We start from the raw sequence: 23,680 nt of genomic DNA, 5'->3' as shown, positions 1-23,680 counted from the left end.
TTCTTGAAAAATTACTCAAACAGGCCTAAAATTGGCTTGTGTTCATCATAAATAACCAAACTGAACGAAACTATATCCATGTCTTGTTCAAGCACGATTTTGGATGAATTGATTATGAGACAAACTTTATTTATGTCATACGTGCTCAATAATAAAAGGTAAAACGATTTTAGTGATTTTTTTACTTGAAATAATCCCACCCAAATCATAATATAACATCTACAAAATTATTTATTAACTTAATTTGAAACATGGTTGTTTCAGCGTGTTCGGGAATTAAGAGTTTAACCTCATGCCACTGCGGAGTATCTTATTTTTGAATATCATTAGGCTTTCACTTTACCTTTACGAGGCGTTTGGTACAGAAGAAATTTTTATTTGTCCGAGAATCTCGATTTTCAAAAATATAATTTTTATATTCAGTTTACGATAATATCTGAAAATTTAAAATTTTAAAAATTTCAGTTTCCCGGAAATTCGAAAAAAATCCGTGTACCAAACGACCCCTTAAATAAATCGGAACGTATCTTATATTTTTAGTAAGATTAAATTATGATACTCTCTTTTTTATTTATTTTAAGGGATAGATTATTCTATCTCTTTTTTTTTTTTGCTTACTTTTTTCTATCACCCTCCAATACCGTTAAATCAGAATTTAAAAAGGAGAGAAAAAAATAAATGTTAATTAAAATTTTAATCTAAGAATATTTGAAAGTGATAGGTAAAGATAAGCGAAAAAAATAGTAGGTATTTTAAAAGCAAATTTACTTTAAAAGAGTTTTTCCAACCATTATTTAAAAAGATTATGAAGATTTTTCTCTATATGGTGCATAGAATACAAGAAGATGAACCACACTAAGCTGCATCATACCACAGCACAATCCACATACAGAATCTGAACTCCGAACTTACTTTCCCGCGTTTTTTCTTCTCTTCACGCACACCAAACTCATTCCACAATCTTCTTCACTTCAGTTCACCTCTTTTTTTTTTTTTATTTCCCTCTCTCAATTAATTTGAATCTTATTCCCTTTCCAAGTGCAAGGAATCACAGCAACATCATCAACAACAACAAGAAGTACCTACGCTTAAGAAAGAGAGAGAGAGAGAGGGAGAGAAATCGGAGAAGAAGAAGATGTTGAAGACGAATGCATTTCACGGCGCGAACGTGTTCATGTCGCGGAACCTCGTGCCGCCCGAAATCTTCGACGCGCTCCATGACGCCGTCAAGGATAACGGCGCCGAACTCCACCTTTGTTGCGATCCTTCACGCAATGGCCCCAATGATTACCACATCATTTCTTCCAATAAACACGTAATTCCTCAATTCCACCCTCCTCTTTTGCGTTTTATTTATTTATTGTTGATTTCGTTCTCCGTTTTGCAGGAGAAGTTTGAGGATCTTAAAGCCAAGGGTTGTAAATTGCTTGGTATGTGTTGCAGATCTAATTTTCCAATTTTCCTTGCAACAATGATTTTAGGAGCTGTCAGTAATGTTTGTGTTTGAAATTGCTTTCAATTGATGCTATGAGATGAAAATTTGATAGTTGGAACAGTCTTTAGTGTTTGTGTTAGACAATTCGAGCATCCAGGTTTTGATAAGCCATGTGCATCTTTAAGGTTTGAGCGCTCGTGATAGTATGCTTTCTCTCTATTCATGTGTAGTGGCGTTGGTTTCCATAGTCGAAATTGAAATTGGTTTGGCTTCCTGAGATTTGTTTCATTCTTATTGAGCAGGTCCTAGATGTGTTCTTTCATGTGCTAAAGAGCATAGGCCTCTGCCTAAACAGGGATTCACTTGTTGCCTTGCCATGGATGGTGTCAAAGTACTTGCATCTGGCTTTGGCACAGTTGAGAAGGTATAGTCGTTGTTGTCCATGTTTGAATGTTTCCTTTTTTCTTTTTATTTACTGAAGTTTGCTGAAGGGAAACCTTGGCACAACTGTTGGTATTGTCGCTATGCGACCTAGAGGTCACAGGTTTGATCCATGTAATCAGCCTCTTGTAAATGCAAGGTAAGTCTGCTTATTATAGACTCACACAATGGGTCTGACCCTATCCTGTATATAACAAGAGCTTTATAGCACCAGATCCCCCCCTCCCCTTCTTTCACAGAAGGTTTCTGTGATATATTAATTTTTCATTTTGTTCTTGCCGTTTAGTACTATCTAGTTCTCTTTGGTTAGCATACTGTCTCTTCTTGAACCTTACCCAACGAAAAGATAGAAAAAGAACATTGGAAAACGAGGAACAAATATTTCTTTTGAGGAGTAATATTCTAAAATCAAATAAGAGTTATAAAATTTCTTTAATATAAACAACTTCTGATTTTAAATATTTTTACTAATTGCGGTGTAGTGATTATCATTTTCCATTCATATTTTCAGTATCCCCCCCCCCCCCCTCCCCCGTCCTCCTCCTCTTTTATTTAAAGCTAACATATGGAATTATGATTTTTTTGTTCTCTTCATTGATTTGACTTTCTTAATCTTGATTAAAATTTTGTTACCATTGTGCTTAAGGCCCTTCAGTTTTCAGTTATTTTCTCTTATTGTCTTCTTCATTCCTCCCTCCTTATTTTTGCTCTCAACTACAGTGTTTAATGCATGTGACCCTGCAGGTTAAGATAGAAGAGTTTGTGATTGAAATGGGGGGAGTTCTACACACGAAAGCATCACTGGATTTGAACTTTGTCATTGTGAAAAATGTTTTAGCTGCAAAGTACAAGGTCTGGTACATGAAGTTTTTGTTCCATATTTCCATTGTATTCTTAATTGTGACATACTTTTTTTATTCTTACAAGCAAGAGTCTTTCTTTTCTGTCTTATTATGTTCCATTTTATTCATATTCCTAAAATATGTATATTCTCTCTTGCATCTTATAATCCCCTCCCTCAATGTACGCACATAAAAAGCACTTGGGGAATTGTGTGCAATTATGGACATTAAAGTCAATGGAAAGAAATACTTCATTGCTTGACATTTGTTGAAGGGAGTAACACAGCATTTGGTCCATAGGAGGAAGCTTCTGGACTTGGACATATTTGGTGTTAATTGGCTAGTACTATAGGGAGTAGTGATAATTTTTTTTTTTTTTTTTTTTCATTTTCATTGTAATGTCTTAGGACTGTTTGGTATGATGCATGATTTAATCTTTCTCAGCGATTACATTTGAAGTCAATGTTTTTCAGCCTTAAGTAGAATCTTAAACTAATGACGAATTGCTTTTTGTAATTTGAAGCCGAGGTTGGTTCACTGGTTGTAATATTTTATGGAAATTGTAGAAATAGAAAAGGATCAGAGTGAGAACTTTCATCTATGTAAATATGTAAGTGGCAAGCACTGTACACCTCAGTGTTATTTATAACTGAGAAAGAGGCTCTATGAAGTTTGTAGTATAAAAGTATGTGTATATACAATAAATAATGCAACCACAACAAAAACCAAGTCTTATCCCATTAGGAAGGATTGGTTTACATGGTTCAGTTGATGCCAATTGGCTCTAACAAAATGAAAATTCCAATTAAACCAAGTGAGAGTGATAGAGAACCAAGTAACAAGCAAGGAAAGAATTAAAAAAAAAAAAACACACTGTATTAATAATCTGAACTTTTCCAACTTGGTTACAGCTCAAATATTACACTGAAAATTCCCAGAAAATTAACCAAGTCAAGAAGAGAAGGTTACAAGTAAATGACAGACTCAAGACAAGAAATTCCACAAAATTAACTACAACCCAGGGTATTAGGGGCTGATTGTGTGACCACCAAATATGCATTCCTTTTAACTAACTGCTGACTCAGCAGTAGGGGCTTGTGATCCTCTACATCTCTTCCTTGCGTAAACTTTTCTGAACCTGTTACTTAGTGCCACGTCCTTATCAGAGAGCAATCATATGCTCTAAGATTGTAACAAATGGAGACAATTCAATGACCTCGAGACTTTTGTTCATACATTTGTTAGTTGGTAATTCAAGTTGACTAAAGTAGTTGCAATGCACCCTGATAAGATCTTCTGTCAGATGAAATGACTAAAATAGTTTGTTGATCCTTCTTGCGGTCGTGATTTAACTAAATTTTATGTCCTTAGTCATGCCTCAGTGTTCAGTGAAATTTGATATATCTATTTTCAGTGGAATAAGTTGTTGTTTGGCACTCATTTTTTTTGTGCTTTGCTCTGTTTAGCTTAGCTCCCAAATTGTTGGTGGCTAGTGGTGGCTAATATTCTTTTAATTGAGCTCATGTTTTGTTTCTTGGTCTATCTCATTGTGTTTTGAGTCTGGCTACATGTCAACATTGCGTCTAGACAGCCACTTTATTATGGAAATTCACAGATGTGAAAAACTTATCTGCCTATTTTAAATATTCAAGCTGTCGGTTCTGCTTGTGTGATAATTCAACAGACCAGTTCCGCATTCTTATCCAATCTTTGTGGGGGTTTTAATTGTCATTGAACTTATGTTCATGCTATACAATCTAATATACATTGCTTTAGTCTGGCAGTGGGCATTGAATATCCTGAAGAAACCAATAGTCACTTATGAATGGTTAAAGCAATGCTCAGAGGAGCATCGTGTTGTTCCTCAAGAGTCATACAAGGTCCTTCCTTTCTCCGGGTTAGAGATTTGTGTTACTGGAATCCCAGCAGGTTATAACTTAGCTATCTGCTAGTATTGGTCATAATAAAATGCTTTTTGGTGGATGCTGATTTGCTCGAGTTTTTCAGATACGCGCGGAGAAATGAAGGAGCTTATTTTACAAAATGGTGGAAAATATTCTGCGGAACTGACAAAGAAGTGCACACATTTGATTTCTAACATATCCTTCTGAAAGATATCTTAAATAATGGTGTTTCTTTTGGGCATGCAAATATTCATCTATTATTCAAAAAGTGGGGTGCACATCTCTTTGTTTTTTAGCAAAACCTTTTGTCACAGCTTCAATTTCAGCTGCATAAGTGTGTTTCTTAATTTTACTTTAGGGTCATTTTTATTGTTGGATCATCAGCTTCTTGGTACAGAGGCTCAAGTCTGCATTAACATTTTCATTATTTTGCACTCAGAATAATATCTGCTTTTTGATACTGTAATGCTGCACATATTAGTGCTTATTGATAATCAGTTGACAAAAGATTGAGCTATTGTCCATTGGCTATTATAGAGCATGCATTTTATTTCTTATCATCAATCTCAATCCATTTGTCTTATACGGCCACACTTCCCCTGGACAAATTTTGTAAACATTTTGAGTTTGAACAGAAAAGAATTGAGATTCATTTAGACAAGAATTCGGATTACCTGCTTTGATGCCTTGATACTTGATAGTATTCAGCTTTGTTATTTGTTCTTCTTAATCTGTTAGAACGAATGACAATTTGTTTATATTCAGATTGTTCTTCTTAACAGTCTGCAAATAATTTTCGGATTGATTTTTTTCTACACTAGTTGGCAAAATTGTTGACGTTTTGTTTCGTAGTAGCTGTATAAGTGAACCTTTTGAGGAGACAGATTTCTGTATATGATATTTTTTTGTGAGGTGTTATTTTATTTTTCTTGTCTCAGTGTCTCCTATTGCATTGCCATAGGGCTTAGATGCCCTGATTAATTGCAATTTGTATAAAAGTTTGAAAGGTTTGTTCTTTTCATTTGCTGTGCTTGCAATCCTCTATGACTGAGTAATTCTGAGTTTGAACTCAAAGATCTATTGTTGTGGTTTAAAGTTTAAGCATGGTGGATATTTGTGTTCTTGACTGTTCTTACGCTCCTGAAGGTGCCAAACATAAGGTGGCAAAGTGTTGGGGCCACATTCATGTTGTGTCAACGAAATGGTTTGATCAATCTATTGCTCGAAGAGGTAACTTATATGTTTTAATGCTGTATATTTCAAAATCTTTTGAGTTTCAAACTGAACATTAGGATTCCACTGGTTAGAATATTAGTGTTATTATGGCGTTGGGAGTCTTATTGTGTCAGGAATTATTGGATTGGGCTTATACTAGTTGTACAACACTTGTGCTTGAACCAAATTTCATTTTGGTCTTTCAGAGATATATGCGATATCGCATTGGTACTCCATTCATTAGTGATATAAATTGGTCCTTCAATGATAATTAATGCTATCAGTTTTGTCTCTCAAGGAACAATTTGATGTCATTTTAAGGACCAAGTTGACGTTGCGTGTATCTTTGGAGGAACAATTGTTGTATTTATAAATGGAGGAAAAATGTGATGTCACGTATATCATTGGATTGGAAGACTAAAATGGGCATTTACTCTATACATAGGAGTGTAAGGTTCATTTTTTGTATCTGTAAAGAACCAATTCAACCCAAAAGCTTACGCTATTAAGTGAAGGCCCATCAATGATTTATATTTTTTCTAACACACCCCTCACACGAGAGCCCACTGGGCATGAAGGGTGGATAATGCACAGGCCCACCTACTTGTGCTAAGAAATTCCACAAGAGAAAGTGGGAGGCGGTGAGGATCGAACCCATGACATCGAGGTTCTGATATCATGTAAAGAACCATTTCAACCCAAAACCTTAAGTTGTTAGGTGATGGTTTTAATGTAACCTCACCCACAGCACAAGCTTTTGGGTTGAATTGGTTCTTTACAGTATCATTACACAATTATTCTAAGCTGTATTACTTAAATATATTCTCTCCTTTTTCCTTTCCATGTCATCTATAAATTTTCAATGCCACATACAGTACCTGACCATCAATTTTTATTTATTTGTATTTTTTTTTTCATGGATAGCATGTCTGAATGAGGAATCATACCCTGTTCAGAATGGATCTGTATCTTCACATAAAGTAACTAGGGACTTAAATGTGCAACACAGCCAAGAAAAGGATATTGGGAAATTGCAATCTGAGGCATCCTCAGGAGCTACAGATTTAAATATGCCAGTTTTTTCTAATGCTGAGTTTATGGATATAGATCTAGAAGCTACACAGCCAGAACACATATCTTCCTCAAATGCTCCTTTATTTGCTAAAGAGGCAGATGCTGAAGCACCTCCAGTGCAGACCAGCAATGAATTGAACTTTGATGGTGCTGTTGCCAATGATTCTGAAACTGATGATAATGACCTGTACTTATCAGAGTGCCGAATATCACTTGTTGGCTTCGAAGCTTCTGAAATGCGGAAACTAGTTAGTATGGTGCGTAAAGGTGGAGGCTCCCGATATGTGTCTCTTAATGACAGGTTGACGCACATAATAATTGGGAATCCTACAGAAACGTACGTCTATTCTGATATTTAGAAGAAACTTCTTGGATGCATATCATGTGTCTGTTTCTTGATAGCTTCACTGAATCTGTGTTAGATTGTTAGCATTATTAATTTTGATGATACGTGGATGTTACTTTCACTAATATAGCTATTTTATAGGCTTAGTTTGGCCAACCTTACTCCTTTTCTAATACGTATGATTTATCTTCACATTCATTTGTGTTTTTTAAGGGAAAAAAAAGATGTAAGGAGTCTTGCTGCTTTGGGTGTCATTTATGTTGTTAAAACCTCATGGCTTGAAGATTGTGACCGTGAGAAGAAAGAAGTTCCTGTTCTTAGAAGACACATAGCGCTTGATCTAATTCTTCCAAAAGGTCTGCTATTATGATGTTAATGTGTGTGTCTGTCCGTGTCTATTGCCTCTTAGTCATGTTCAAGCTGGAGAATGCTTTTTGGTTAATCTTAGATTTTTCTTAAATAATTTATGTATATGCTTTTATGAATTCATGCTTTCTCCTCCTCTGATTTCATAAATTCAGCAAGCTTGGTAAATGGAGCAGTAACAAGCATTATGTCCATGGATCAAGGTAAAAGATCTGGCTTTCATCAAAGTTTACAGACTGATCAGGTGGTGGGTATCACAGACTTCGGAGTTGTAATGCCAAAATCTTTGGAGAAAGACAAAGAAGAGAAACTGGGTATTGGTACAAACGTTCACACATTCAATAAAGCAACTGGCAGAGCTATGGCGGAAAATCAAATTCCTGATAATAAATTGAGGGTACAAAAGATGACACAATATGACTCCAGCGTCCAATATGTGAAGTCAACAACTGTTTTCAGAGGGAAAATATTTTGTTTCTCAAATTTATTTCCTGAAGAAAGGGTAAGTTAATAGTATCTTTAAAAGTATAAAGATGGATATAATATATTTTTTAACCAGAATTGTGAGTTGTAATATAAGGGATCGATGCACAGGAAGTTTGAAAGATAGAAGTAGGAGAACTGATAAGAGGAATGTTGTATGCTTTGCTTTAAGAAATATATCTGGAAAGATACACTTGAACTATTCAGTTGGTGAACTTTAGAATTGATGTATTCTTCTTCAAAATTACTTTCAAAAAAGAAAACCTTCTTCATACTACATAGACAAGATATATATAGGTTTTTAGATAGAAAAATGCAACAGCCATATTCTAGCAAAGCCTTGAACTTTATTAGTGTTAGAGATGTGATAGAAAAACCATTCATGTCCTTTCACCTAACAATTTAAGTTTTTAAGATAGTTGGTTTGTGACATAATATTTGAGCCTTTATAACCAAATAGTCTTGAGATTGATCCGTGTTACCCTATTCTTCTAATGGAAAGTTGAATTTTAGCACAAGGCAGATGGGGTTGTGTATTGTCCATTTTTAAGCCCAAAGGCCTTATGTACGAAGGGATATGTTAGAAATGTAATATAGAAATTGTTAGTGATTGTGAGTAACTTTGTAAATAGTATCTTTCAGATTATGTAAATAGGATAGTCATAATTATGCAATTATGGTAATTAGGATAGTAGTGTTGTTTGTATATATTTTGTGTTTATTATTTTTGGCTGTATAATCCGAACCATGTTGTGTAGTTAAGACGTAGATTTCACAAAATATCTTTTATTTCTTCTTCCCTTTACATGGTATCTGGAGCATGATGAAAGGCAATCATAGTGCGTGTCTTCCTAGTGGACCCACTGCCCATCAATGATTTTTTCATTTTTATTTTTTGGAAACCGTATTTCAACTTAGGTTTTTGGTCTCATTGCAGTGTTGTTATTCTGACAGCCTGAAATCTTTTTCCATTGACCCTCTGTTAGTTTTTCGAACATTGTTTGGCACAGGCTAATGACTTTTTCAGCTGGAGACCTCAAGATTTAAAATATCTCCTCAAGTGAAGCCCATCCCCGAAGGTTCCATGTCGAACCACTGTTGCATGCGCCAACACGTGCGCCATTTCTCCTATGCACATCTCCTATTTCGTTGTGCGTGGTAGTGCGTGAGCCACTGTCTTAGGCCATGTCTTGTCCCTTTGTGCTCATCCTGCTATTGTCTACTCGAATCTGCCTTCTTCACCTTGAACCGCCTCTATTAGCACTTTTCTGATTCCTTCCGCCATTTGTCTGGTTCTCTTTTCCACTACCTAGGGTGACCCATGGCTGAATCTGCTTCCTTTGGCAGTCCTGAGGAGGATGCTTGTGAAATTTTTATTGGTTATTTTTCATTTTTCAAAGTTTTTATCATGAAATCCGAACACAATTTGGTGTTCCAAGTCACACATTTCGTAATGATAATACCCATGAATATTTGTCTCAGCCTTTCAAAGATTTAAGGCTTCTCATAGCATTCTTTACCAAACTTCTTGTGCCCATATCTCTCAAGAAAACGGGGTTGCTAAACATAAAAATCACCACCTCTTTGAAATTGTTAGGACACTCTTGCTTCATGGTCACTTTCCCTTTGTTTTTGGGATGATGTTGTTCTTACTGCCTGCTACCTCATTAACCTATGCCCTTCTTTGTCTTAGACTTCCAAATACCTCACGATGTGTTGTTTCCCGAATAGCCTATACATGTTTTACAATCTTGTATATAAAGTTTACTTGTTTTGTCCATTATCCTACTGCGGGTCTTGAGAAGCTCTCGACTCGATCCCTCATGTTTATCTTTCTAGGATACACTCAATGTCAAAAAGGCTAAGATGTTTCTTACCTAGTTTACAATGTTATCTAGTCTTGGCTAATGTTACTTTTTTTAGTCTATTTCCTTCTTCATGTCTCCTTCATCGACTCCATAGTCAGTCTTTGAGGTATTACCCTTACTAGCTATTTCCTTTCCTACTTCTCCTATCTTGGTTAATGTTCCTCCACATTTGTTCTGCCCTATTGTGGAACCCTGCACCACCTTTCATCCATTACAAATCCATCACTGTCGACACAAAGTGAAGTTGACCACTCTTTATTTTATTGACATTCATCTCAAGGATATATTTATTTGATTGTATATGTCCACGACAAAGTCATCACTTGTAATGATCATTGCATCTTTCATATAAAACAATATCTTGGTCATCACTTTCAAACCAAAGATCTTGGCAAGCTTTGATATTTCTAGGGAAAATAGGTATTACAAACCTAGGATGGTATTGTAGTTTCATAGAGAAAATATACTATGGACATTCTTGAAGAAACTAAACCTTTGAATGCAAAGCTGATTAATACTCCGGTGGATTCAAGCACTAATGGGAAGCCACTTTTGGATCTAGGAAGATATATGTTAGTTGGAAAACCTATCTATTTCAAGTTGCTCATCCGGATATCTTTTTTGCAGACAGTGTGGTAAAAGTTGCTCTATTAACTTTGTGCTGAACATTGGGATTTCGTGATTTGTATCTTATAATATGTCAAAAGTACCCCAAGGAAAGGCCTTATCTATGAAGACAAAGGTCACACTTAGAATGTCAAATACTCAGATACTGATTGGGTAGGTTCCCCTACTGATAGAATGTCCACTCTAGATATTGTATATTCATCTGGGATAATTTGATATCTTGGAAAAGTAAGAAGTAAAATGTGGTTGCAAGATGAAATGTCAAAGTAGAGTATTGAGCCATGGCCTCAGTCACGTGTGAACTTATTTGGATAAAATAGCTACTTAGAGATTTCTAATTTGTAGAGGTTACACAAATGACACTAATTTGTATAACTAGGTTGCTTTGCACATTGCCTCCAATCTAGTGTTTCACAAGAGGGCCAAACACATGCAAATATTGTCACTTTATTAGAAGAAAATGTTATCGCGAGACATTATCACTAGCCTTGTCCACTCAAATGATTAACTAGTAAATGTTTTCACCAAGTCCTTGAGAGCTCCTACATATGAAACAAACTTGGTGCATAAGACCTACATTCTTGAGCTTGTGGCGGAGAGTTGGTAATTGTGTAACTATGTAAATGGTATCTTGCTGATAATATGAATAGGGTAGTCAAAATTATGGAATTACAATAATTAGGATAGTAGTATGTCTGTATATATTGTTTTTTGCTATATAATCCAAACCCAACTGTGTAATTGAGACATACACATTTCACTACATGCTCTAGCTTTTTTGTAACAATTTGAAAAACAAATACATCATTTCAACTAAATAAATGAACTCTTAGTTCCTGATATTCAATGTTCCCAAGAAAGTTTATTTTTTCTAAAAGCCTCAAGCATTAGTTGAGGTTACTTGAGGTTGAGTCAAGTAATTAATTATCAGATTGAGTATAATTATATATCAATATTCTTGAGGTGTGAACTCAATTGTTAATTTGGCATTATAGGTGATTTATTAGAAGATTTCTAGACAATTTTGAATAAATTACCAAGATGGTTGATATCCATAGTAGCTATTTCAACCACAGCCTTTTGGTGGACCTTGTTTTCTCAAATTCTTGAATAATCTCTTTTGAGTTTGGTACAATCATTTACTGTTTAAATACTAATTTCTATTTTTTTCCAGTTGAATTAATAGTTACTATATGTTAACATATATCTGCTGTTGCACTAAAAAAATGTACACCTATGTTGTTCATTGATGTTGTTTAATTTTTGTTTTGATCTCTTTTGCCAGAGAGCTGAGATTGTTCAATGGATAAGTCAAGGAGGAGGAGAGGTAGTAAGTCGGCAAACAAAACAGAGTGTCCCTTATATTATCGAGTGTCATGGTGTAACACCCAGGTTGACAGGTGATTCTGAAAGCATACATATTTCCAGTCATTGGATACGATCTTGTTTGGAGGTAGGTTGATGGGTCACAAATGCAAATTTCCTTTTTCAGGTTTATTGTTTTTGGTAATGTTATCTTCTACATTTTCAGGTGTTCAATTGGTTATAGATCTTGATTTTTATATTGAATAAATAGGAACATAGGTTGATGGGGAAACACAAAACCTTTTTTGGCCCAATTGTTCCAAGTTGTTATCTCATAAGTGCAATTAGTAGGGAGAAAATAATGATGGAAAGTGACGAAAGTGGTTCAATAATACATGGTTGCAAGAACTTAATATATAGATCATACATGATCCGTATTTTCTATTCTTTTTGTTAAAGAAGTATGTTATAAAACCATTAACGTGGTTTTCACTTAACAACTTAAGCTTTTGAATTGAATTAGTTGTTTTACATAGTATTACAGCATCTGTGACCAAGTGGTCACGAGTTTGATCTTCACCGCTCCCATTCTATTAATCAATAATTACTGTTGTGGAGTTTCTTAGTACAGGTAGGTGGGCTTGTGCATTGTCCACCCTTCAAGCCCAATGGGCTCTTATGTGAGGAGGCGTGTTAGAGAAGTATGTTATAAAACCATTAATGTGTCCTTTATCTAATAGCTTAAGCTTTTAGATTGAAATGATTCTTTATACTTTCTACTTTTTTGAATGTAAAAGTTAAAATTCTAGTTGCACCTTGATGAAATTGGATCAGAATAGGATGGAAATTGGGGATATAAAAAGAGACTTTTATTGAATATTCAAACTAAATGCCTAACGGTAGCGGCACCAAGTTTGATTACAAAGAAAAGTACTGAATAGAAATAACAAGAAGCAAAATCTTAAGGGTTGTTTAAGAGACCCCACTTTAAGAATCCTAATGATCTTCGGGATGCTCCTTTGATCATAATAGAGATAGTAAACAAGGTGTAGGACCCAACAGCTCTTATCTAGGAAAGAAGGAATGAAAATTTGAATTTGAGATGAAAATTTGAATTTGAGATGAAAATTTGGAGGTTTACTTTGACGGCTCTTGAATGAACTTCATGATCCTCTATCAAATTCCTTGCTTTCTTCTTCTTGTCTTTCCAACTAGTACATTTGTTTGTATGATCATTGTTGGGCCAAGATATGCTTAGGAAAATGTGGGAGCAAAAATATAAGGAGCAAGTATCATTTAGAGAGCAAATTTATCCAAGCTGCGCAAGCGTACGCATCAAGTAATATAGGGTCTGTTACGAGCCCCAGATTATCATTCTCAGGGAATAATTGTAAAAGTTGTGTTTAAAAGAAGTGTAAATAAGAAAAGGAAATAACAGAGAGCAAACTGAAAGTAAAGAGCAATTCGCTTCAAGGAGCCAATTTGTTCTCAAATCAAGTTTAGCCAACAAGCATTTGTCACTAGCTGGTTGAATGTAGTCAAATAATATGAGTTACTAAGAGCTGAGTTTCTCCCTTAAGTTTTATTGAACCTTGCCTTGAAGGAATTTGGGAAACATGGGAGTTGAGAGCAACAGAACAGAGAGTGAAAGAAATCAAGAGCAACAGTTGGAAACCAATAATAGTGAGAACACTAACAGAAACAGAGAGCAAAAGAGAAATGATGGTTGACAAATTCTGTTGAGATATATAAAACCATTAATGTAGCCTCTCCCAACAGCTTAAGCTTTTGGGTTGAATTAGTTCTTTACATGGTATCAGAGACTCGGTGTACCGGGTTCAATCCTCACCGTTCTCCACTTTCTTTCTAGTGGATTTTCTTTCTTCACACAGGTAGGTGGGCCTGTGCATCGTCCACCCTTCAAGCCCAGTGGCTCTCGTGTGAGGGGGCGTGTTGAGATATATAAAACCATTAAAGTAGCCTCTCCCAACAGCTTAAGCTTTTGGGTTGAATTGGTTCTTTACAAATTCTTAGCTTCGTCAAACAAGTAAGAACAATAAAGAAATAAAATAATGTAGAATCAAGATAAAAAAATCGTAGGCTCGGGTTGGTATTTTCATCCTCTTGGTCGTTCCTACAACTTCATCCGTTTTCAGAAACAAAATATGCTTCCAGCAACTTTTAAGGCTTTGGAGACAGATTTTTCTATCACCAAGTTTTAACACCCAAGCAGTCTGGAGCAAAGGCCTTTTACACCAAACTACTTTAAGAGTCCTATTAGTTAAAATTCAAGGAAGATTATGTTTGCCTCCTTCGAAGAAGTATGGCTGAAAGGATCACTAGCAAAAGCGATTTACACATAACAGTGCTTCTCCTTCTCAATATTCCTTTAGCTTAGAGCAAAATACCCTAAAACTTCTAATGTTGCTCCACACTGCCTTGTGAGGGATTCATCGACCAGGTGGTCTCAGGATGAGGTTGCAAACCAAGAGGTTTCATAATATTAAAATATTAAACCAAGAAACAACACACATTTCATTAAAGAAAAACATTTACATTACAAGTCCAACCTAAGACAAAGTGGGGCACTTCTACTTCACCCTTGCCAACTAAAAATACTCAGCTCATACGAAGGAGTATAATAAAAACCTAACTACAAAAAGAAAATAAAAATAGAAAGAAGTCTTAAGGAGGACGATGAGTCCTCTCTAAGAGTGTCAAAAAGCTCCTTTAGGTTGTGATTTCTTTAGTATTTATAGGTGAGAGGTCCTCCTTGAGTCAATCATGTCCCTTGATTTAATCAACGGTTCAGATTTCGTCAGTTGCTCCCTAATCAAGGACGTGCTCCTGTCCAAGTCAGCCCTAAATTCCTTCTTCTTTTGCTGAGTTTCTGATGATGTGATGTTGCAAAACATTGTGCCATTCCCCTCTCTGCTCTGCTGACGTGTCCACCAACCATAGGTTGCTTTTTCAAGAAAAGGACGCTGGTACAACTACTTTTTCTACTTTCTTGTCTCCCTTCTCCCTCTCTTCTTTCTTTCTCCCCAAGTTTGCTTCTTTTCTGAATTGGCCCTCTTCTAAATGATTATTGAGCCTCCTAAAAATGCAAAATAGTCTAGTAAGCCCGAAAGTAATAAAAATAAACCATTTTACACTGAGTTGCTCCCTAATTTCCATAAGTTCAAATTGCTCCAGTGCAAATAACAATTAATCGCTCTTGAACGCAAACTTAGTTCTTGTTAGAAATAATATAATATTATATAGAATTGTATTATTTATTCTAGCAGGTTATTTGGGCTTGGCCCAATTGACGAAATTAACATCAAAAAGTCGGGAATTCAACAATACACAAGATAGCTCTCCAATTTTGGGTGCTATCAATCATCGACAGTAGGTGTATATATGCCCTCTTTTAACTTTCCTTTTGCCATTGTGAGTATTTAATTTTTGCCTAACTCATCATGCTCTTGATGCTTATTGGCTAATGGTGAGTAATCTTGGATCTTATCTCAAGTTGCTACTATATGTCTTATCATGGTAAATCATGAATGTAGTCATGATTCGTGATAATTGCATTTCTGTTGTGAGCTGAATTCATGAATGTAGTCAAGTTGAATTATCTTTTTTCTCTTAATTTGGTGCTGTATATCTTTGTTCTTCGTGATGATTGATAAGTAACTATTCCAAAAGCTTAAGCTTTTAGGAGATGGCTGAGCAACTATTGTCATGAATGACTATGATAATGGTAAATCATTAATGTAGCCATGTTTATACAATAATATTTATTGTAATGATAATAATAATAATAATGTAGTCATGATGAAATTTCATTTCTGTTGTGAACTGGATTCTTTGAGAATTTATGTTTGTTTATGTACTAATATTGTGATTATGATGTTTTATTGTTTTTTTTTCAAGGCTGGGTCGTTGCTGGAAGTTGACAGTCATATTCTTTATTCTCCACTTCCCTGCCGTGTTCCCTTGCCTGGGTTTGAAAGCTTCCGGTTTTGTGTTTCACAATATGAGGAGAAAGATAGAATTCTACTTAGGAACCTGTGTTTTGTTCTGGGAGCTAAATTTGTGGAGAAGTTGACTAAGAAGGTCACCCATTTAGTATGTAAATTCACCAATGGGCCCAAGTACAAGGCTGCTTGTAAGTGGGGGATCCGGTCAGTTACATCTGAATGGATCTTTGAATGTGTCAAACAGGTAATACATTTATAGTGGCTGTGTACAGGGCAGTGAGAGCTTTAATCAATGCTTGTGCATAAACATTTTGTTATGCATGTATTTTCTATGTTACGTACTTTTGATTGGGAAAAAAGTACTTATCAATATGCAATTCTTTTTTTCAGAATGGAGTTGTTGCCATTGATCGATTTTTACCAAAAGAGGTCACTGCTCAAGACCAAGAGGCAGGAATTTGCACTGTGAGTCAAAATCCTACCCAGGCTGTTCGAATGATAAGTGACATGCCCTCCCAGCTTCCAAGTCAAACACAAAATCTGAGAAACATGGCAAATAAAAACATAGGTAGTGGAGTTGACAATCATGGGACTGATTCTAAAATAACAAGTATTTACAGCAAAAAGGCGAGGCCCGTGGAAGAACCTGGTCTACATGAAAAGGTGCCTTCTGCCGTAAATTCAGGTATTCATGTCCATGACATGAACTTTTCTGAAAACAATATGCTTAAAGATGCTGGGGAAGTTTCTCATGTTGTTCCTGATGTTGCTGCTGCAATTGAGGACTTGTTAGAGCAGACAAGCAAGGTAAAAGAGCTGATTTTTTGTTTACACACACGCATATATATATATATATATATATATAAAAGAGCTGATTTTTTGTTTACACACACGCATATATATATATATATATATATATATATATATATATATATATATTGTTTTACTCTGCTATGTTCGAAGTATTCCTTCTTAACCTGCTCTTTTTCTTCTTCCCTCAAAGATGCATGATCAGAGGTCGCCTAGGAGGACAGGGTGTGAGGGAACTGTATCCTTTAAGTTTGAACAATTTCATGGAGATTGTGTTTTGTTTTATGAGTCTTTAATAAATTTTGTAAGTAGTAGTCATCCTTGATGATAGAATAGATTTACTCATCTGATTGTTCAGCCCTTGGTGAAGACAATTCAAATCCTCATACTGTCTTCGGATTATCTAAAAACTGGTTAAACAGGTAAGCTCTCTATAGTTCCCTGTTTAAATTCTATCATGCTGTTGTCATCTTGCCATATATTCTTCTCTTCCTTTGTCGAAATTATACAGGGTTTTATATCAATGGCCTTGAACACACATATATATCAGCTTATTAGCGGTTTAGTTCAGTATTTTATAGAAGTCTAAGGTGTTAATGACAACATTTTCAAATTTTTTTTTTTTTATTTTTCAATTTTTAGTTTAGGAACAGAAATAGTTAGAAATTGCATTTGGTAAAACCAATTTCCCGTAGCCCAGGAGCAAAAATTGAAAAAAAAAAAAAAACTTTTTTTGTTTTTTCATTCCTGGACACATTATTTATTAAATACACATATAGTAGATTTTGTTATCACGATTTGAAAGTTGAAACAAATGAAACTCTATTTATTAAAATACACATCATAGAATATGTGTTATCAAATATATTTTTCTATTCAGAAACTCTCACATAAATAAAAAATAAAATTATTTCTCTCGAGAATTAAAGGATCAGAATGATTATCATGTATACCGGAAGTGTGGTGGCTGCAGAACTTTTTTCCTTCATCAAATTCTTATGTTTACAATAACCATTATCCAAATATAAATTAATTGGCTTAATAATTATCCAATTACTCATTTCAATAAGCCAAATTAGTCGAGGTAGGCATATTCATTTTCTTCAGTTTGGCTCAAAAAAATCTTATCCTTTATTATGAGCCAGGACTGAGTTGAGCCCATGTATCTTATACCTGCATGTCATAACATATTTTAGCTTGTTGTTGAGCTTGACTTGAATACATTTTGAAACCATTTGAACCTGTTCCCGTTAAATTAATCTGATTTAATTCATAACCAGCCCCAAAGAAATCTCACCAATGTATTGATTTTATTTTTAGTTGTAAATCTAGAAAAGAATGGTTTCTAAATTTACTCCTCTTACAATTATTCCTATAGCCTATCTGAATATGCAATTTACCCCTTAAAAGTTAAAAGTCATAAATCATATTTCTCTTAAAATTATCGACAATATAATTTAATAGATGATGGGGGTAAGTTGCACGTATTGGAAATTTAATGGGGGTAAATCGCTATATTTATGTTACCAATTTGAATAGTACTATGACAGATGTCTATCGGATGAATTGCATCAACCAAAACCTTGCATAAACTGTAGATGGAATAAAGATGAATTGGGTTGCCAATGAGCTTGTAGCTCAATTGGCACAATCCCGAATCTTTTAAGACTTGGGCATGATAGAATTAATGGTAATGACATGTCTAACATCCCCGTCTCAAGCCGGTTCAATTAACATACATATGATATAAACAGAAACAGCGGAAGATTTAACTTACAAAAGTACGAGCTAACTTTTTCTTTTTCTACTTTAATTCTTACTCGACGTAAACGAAAATCGGACAGAGTTTCCTCTATAAATCGGACAACTGGGGATTTTCCAATCCCACTCAAAAGCATTTCTTGATAAACAGTTTATACAGCACATCAATCCAGAAGTACCAGTCATGCAGATATAATCAGATACCCATCCATGAGCACATGCATAACTTGGCTCAGTGCCTCTAATCTAACAGCATGCAATCCAATACATAAACATAACTGAATATTACATCATCATATAACGTGCCTGAATACTCAAATGTACATGCATCAACTGACAGACATGTACAAAACATATATAGGCCATATACAAAATAAAGGATCTAACATCATGATCCACAAAATACTGAAATACTAAATGAAAGCACTATACTCCAAAATAGAAGTAGCCTACAGCTACTCAAAATCCAATACGTCCAAAATCCTCAGCCACGGGCGCGTCCCTGACTAGAGAGGTCTCACCGGAGATCTGGGCACCTGAAAATATGGCCCCAACGAGGGGTGAGATTACAAATCTCAATAAGCTCCAGGTTTATAGAGAATTCTTCATACCCCTGGCTCACTCCTGCATGAAAGTCAGATACAGAGTATACAAATACAACATATAGCAGATATCATAACAGAACAGAGCATATATCCATATCATATCGGAGGCGTGCGCCGTCATTCCCAAGGGAGGACCCCAAGCGGAAATCAACGCACGTGTTCCCAAGGGAGGACCCCAAGCGGAACCAGAACATGTCAGAGGTGTACATCGTCAATCTCAGGGAAGCCCCAAGAAGACATCAGTGTACCATATATGAATACAGAAGTCATATCAGAGCAAGTCATATCATGTTATCAAATAACTCTATATGAATGCATCTATACAAAGTATCATATCAACAGTCATACATTCCAACCATAGTCCACTAACTATGGTGGAGCACTCGAGCAGGAAAAGACTCCTTAAACATAGAGCTTACCTCTTGAAGCTTTATCAATCTGCTTACTTGTGACACAAGTTACTTATATATCTTCAAGAGATTACGATCATTTTCAGTCCCTAGGTACACCTAGAGCAAGAATCCACAAATACAAATCAATAAAATGCTATCATGCCTAGATTTCTCATAAGGAATACATTTTATCGCTTCTTTTCGTTTCCTTCCGTTTTTGCCAATGCTATGCCAATACACAAGTCTAGACCACTTTATAACCGTTAGATGTTCTTTAATTTAATCTAGCATTCCATTAAGGATTTTCAACATAAATCATGCCATTTTACTTCAAAAAAACCGTGGACATACCTTTAGGAAAATCAAGGTATTTTTCAACCATTTTTCAAGCCAATTAACTTCTTAACTCATCAATTTTATTCATTGAATTACAACTCATTTTATTAAAATAAAATGTAACAAAATGTACCCTTAAATCATCCTCTAAGTCGAAGTCCAATAGGAAAAACAAAGGTTTTCTCTTCTTTTTCATTTCATATTCTTCACTCATTTTAACAACTTACACATACACATGTATCTATTCATCAAGCCTCAATTAATTTTGCAATGACAAGTTCCTCCAAAGCCCCCAAGGCCAAACATAAGGACATATTTCATATAATTTTTTCCCCTTTGGCATTCTCACCAATTTATGAAATTTCCACTTAATTCCTACACCTTAAACCCTCATAATACATCATATAAAATCTTGCCCAATGACCCCTATACAACCCATCATGGCCGAACCTAGGGGAGTACAAACCAAGAGAATTTTTCTTCATTTAACACACGTGGATGTTTATCTTTTACCTATGACTTCCTATACAAAACAAACCATCATCACTTTCAAGTTCTATACTACTTTATTTCCCACCCATCCATGCTCATAACTTTCAAAACATTATTCATAATAATAAAACCATAGGATTAGAGTTTTGTTACCTCCAATGAACTACCCAAAGCCTAGAAGGCATTCACCAAGCAAAGCTCCATCCAAAGATCCATTTTTTCTTCTTGATGAATAGTAGCTCGAAAATGGGGGGAGGAAGAACACTTCACACACTCAATTATAGCTCAAATTGATCGGTGGAATGGATTCATTGGACTTTTTCCTATGATTTCCATGTGTGGATCAAAGGATTTGGATGAGTATTTAGGGAGAAATCAAGAAAACAAGAATCAAAACTCTAACCCCCTTCTTCCCATGTGCAGCTCGGTTTTTGGAGAAAAGAAGAGAGAGAAACTGATGTGAATAGTGGTTGTTTAAGTGACTTGGGGTTTTTAAGCACACGTGGCTTTTTAGCCGATTGTTTTTCTATCGCGTATTTTAACTTAAATTGACCCGGAACTAACTTAAAGCTACGAACATATTTTTATTTTTCTAAAATCATTTACATTAATTTTTTATTTGTTACAAAACAATATTCATAATTCACAGTATGGTTTCTGCACCGTTTTTGACGAAATGCACTGTGAATCACTAACTGTACTTCGCTTACTTCTGAACTTAAAACTTATAAACTTATTATTTTCTTGGGCCTATATTGACTTGCTTGGCATATATTGGACTTTCTTATTCTTATTTCATCATTTATTTGCTTCTGGACTCTACCGGTTGCTTAAACAGCAGTACAAAATACCCGATAGAAACACTATTCACGAGATTTTCACAGAAAGTGCCAGACTATACAATTTTTCGTTCTGAACTCATATATGGAGTCAGAATTGTCAAATTATGTCTCTAAAATCATTTTACTCGTGTTTGCTCTACCGGTTAATTCACAAGACTGCAAATTCTCCGGCAGAACGCACTGTTCACAACCTAGTCATGATTACAGTCAAAATACTCGAATTCACTCACTGAATCTAATTATGGAATTTAAATCCTTAATTTAAATCTCTAATTAAGATTTACCATATAGGGTCATTATAACATGTTCCAGTTTGTAGGCGGCATAATGCCTTTACCCTTGATATGTGTGTTATGTGTGGTGCCTGCTCTCAGAATTTGCTCTTCGTCTGATCTTGCGGAGCCCTGTGACTGTTTTTCTTTGGAATTTTTTGTTCAGCTTTTTTGACAAATGTCCGGTGTGCCCTAGGTCCTTCGACCAATTTTGTATGATTGGCCTTTAATGATTTTGGTAGGAGTAAAGAGGCTGAATCATTGTGGTATTTTGCAATACTTTTTGGTGCATTTGGTTGGAGCATAACTCTGAAATTTTTAAGGAGGTTTCTTTAGCACAATTGATTTGGGATAAGATCTGACTTTTGGCTTCTATTTGGTATAAAGCACATAATTTTTTTAATGGGATTTCCTTTAGATATGACGAGAGATTGGACAGCTTTACTATATTAATGTTTTCTCTTTTCTCTTTTGTCTTGTATTTTACACTTACGTTGAAGAGGATTCTGTATCATCCAAACTTTTTGTAATTTCTTCTCTCCGTCCTAATAATTTTTTGTTTTAAAAAAATGTTGATATCTCAGGTCCTATCCGCCACCAAACTCCCTTTCCCCCTCTCCTACCCAGGTTCTTGCACCTTAAATATATCTCCTTAAAAGAAATTGGGAGAGGGGTTTCAAATTTTTCCTAATCTTTTTCAGCTTCAGCCCCAAAATTCAGGTGTCTGCTAGATGGGTATTTAACTTGATCAATGAGATTGAAAATGATATCCATTCCAAGCTAATGACCTGAGAACAATGTGAATTATACCAGAAGCATCAAGCATATCATTTTTCACCTTTCTTTAAATCAGTACTGAGCTTATACGTTTTTAGAAGTGGCAGAAAAGACAATAATGGTGAGGCTTCTCAAGACGGAAGAGCAGGAATCTATGATGGTTTTAGTGAAACACAAACAGAATCTCAGGTTTTATCTTTGTGCAACTCCTTTTACTTAAAGTTTTCCAATTACTTCATCTTGATTGTGTCTTCTATTTTATTTAACATTATTGTCAGATATCTATCTGAAACTGGAACAAGAATTTGTTACCTTCTGCATAGACTGTTGACTAATGAGAAATCATTAGTATTCTGGGTGTTAACGATATCCTGATTGCAAGTTCTGTATATTTCTCATGCAGGTTGTTAGTTATGAAGAAGATTTATCAGGAAGGCAAATGCTTATAGATAGAGTCCGAACTCGAAGTAGCATGCACTGAAATAGGAGGACACCCCCCTTAGGAAAGATTTCAGTATAGCATTTTCCTCATTTGATGGTCTAATGGTATATCTGAGCTTACAAGAAGCTAATACACAAGAATCTGTCAGGTCCTTCATGATTAGCATATAAATTACTCTCCATTAAACCCTAACCAGCGATAGTAGGGATGAGGACAATTCTTGTATACAAGCTTACCTTTGCATATTTGTAAAATTGCTATTACCCGAATTCGAACTCACGACCTTTCAGTCACAAAGGAAGGACTTTACTACTGCTTCAGGCTCACCCTCTTCATGATTAGCGTATGATTAAAAAAAAAACTCAACCTTGGCCAGCTAATGGAGGAAACAAGCAGTAGGTTAGTAGAGAATATCAATATCAATTTGTTGTACCTTCATGTTTGAACATGTTTATGATTTTGGTTTTGAGAAGCAGCATCCCTAATTCGCTGGAATTATTGGAAAATCATAGACAAAATGGCAGGGCTGTATGTTGTAATCAATTCTTTGTAAGTAACAAATAGAAACAAGTGACATAGCCAAGTAATGGGAAAAAGGGGTTATTGAGTCACGCCTGCATAGTCCCAGTCTACCAGATTGTCAAGTAACTTAAGAGTAGCTCTCTTTATTATTACTATTTAGTGGGAAGGGGCGGAAGAAAGGGGGTTGCCATGTGATAAGTTGTCTGAGTGGGCAATTTCTGTTGGTATGACTGTTCTGCTATGTAGAATGCTTTTCCCAAATCTGAAATCACACGTAACATTACTGGTGAGACATTCAATGCCTTCTCATCAAGAATTAGTCTTCTGGACTGTTGATTTGGGCTGCTTTTATTGACATTAAGGGTGTCAAGGATCAATTTATCTCTGGATGCAATGTTAGAAAATAAATAAATCTCAAATGCTTCAGCGTTTAGGTGGAAGTCCAACAATGGGTTTTGTCTCTCGGAGAGGAAGTTGAGATTGGTTAGATTTGTTTCTTTAACTTCCACTGATAGCTTTCTTTTATGGGTGAATTTAAATCTTTTCTCTTCATCAGTC

General features: G+C 35.3%; 1 protein-coding gene across 4 annotated transcripts; it reads left to right on the top strand.

Moving 5' to 3' along the window:
• The first annotated feature begins 844 nt into the window (after positions 1 to 844).
• Positions 845 to 23,403, top strand: LOC133314681 (uncharacterized). 4 transcript variants are annotated; one of them, XM_061516196.1, is made up of 17 exons: positions 845 to 1,315; positions 1,388 to 1,430; positions 1,738 to 1,859; positions 2,621 to 2,728; positions 4,503 to 4,647; positions 4,726 to 4,817; positions 5,759 to 5,852; positions 6,762 to 7,248; positions 7,471 to 7,613; positions 7,779 to 8,125; positions 11,887 to 12,054; positions 15,825 to 16,115; positions 16,262 to 16,678; positions 16,875 to 16,919; positions 17,018 to 17,103; positions 22,257 to 22,347; positions 22,562 to 23,403. In XM_061516196.1, exons 1-17 carry the CDS (start codon positions 1,136 to 1,138, stop codon positions 22,637 to 22,639), a joined length of 2,937 nt encoding a protein of 978 aa, XP_061372180.1. In that variant the 5' UTR covers positions 845 to 1,135; the 3' UTR covers positions 22,640 to 23,403. The 4 variants fall into 4 exon arrangements, with proteins under 4 accessions (XP_061372180.1, XP_061372179.1, XP_061372178.1 ...); XM_061516195.1 differs by having other exon boundaries at positions 845 to 1,430; positions 22,266 to 22,347; XM_061516194.1 differs by having other exon boundaries at positions 845 to 1,430; positions 22,260 to 22,347.
• Positions 23,404 to 23,680: the final 277 nt, after the last annotated feature.

Source organism: Gastrolobium bilobum, unplaced genomic scaffold, assembly GCF_033153095.1.
Source record: "Gastrolobium bilobum isolate Gb01-03AN ecotype WA unplaced genomic scaffold, APGP_CSIRO_Gbil_v1 utg7360, whole genome shotgun sequence".
Lineage (NCBI taxonomy): Eukaryota > Viridiplantae > Streptophyta > Magnoliopsida > Fabales > Fabaceae > Gastrolobium > Gastrolobium bilobum.
Note: the sequence above shows the minus strand (reverse complement) of the source record. Positions and strands in the feature narration are given on the sequence as shown.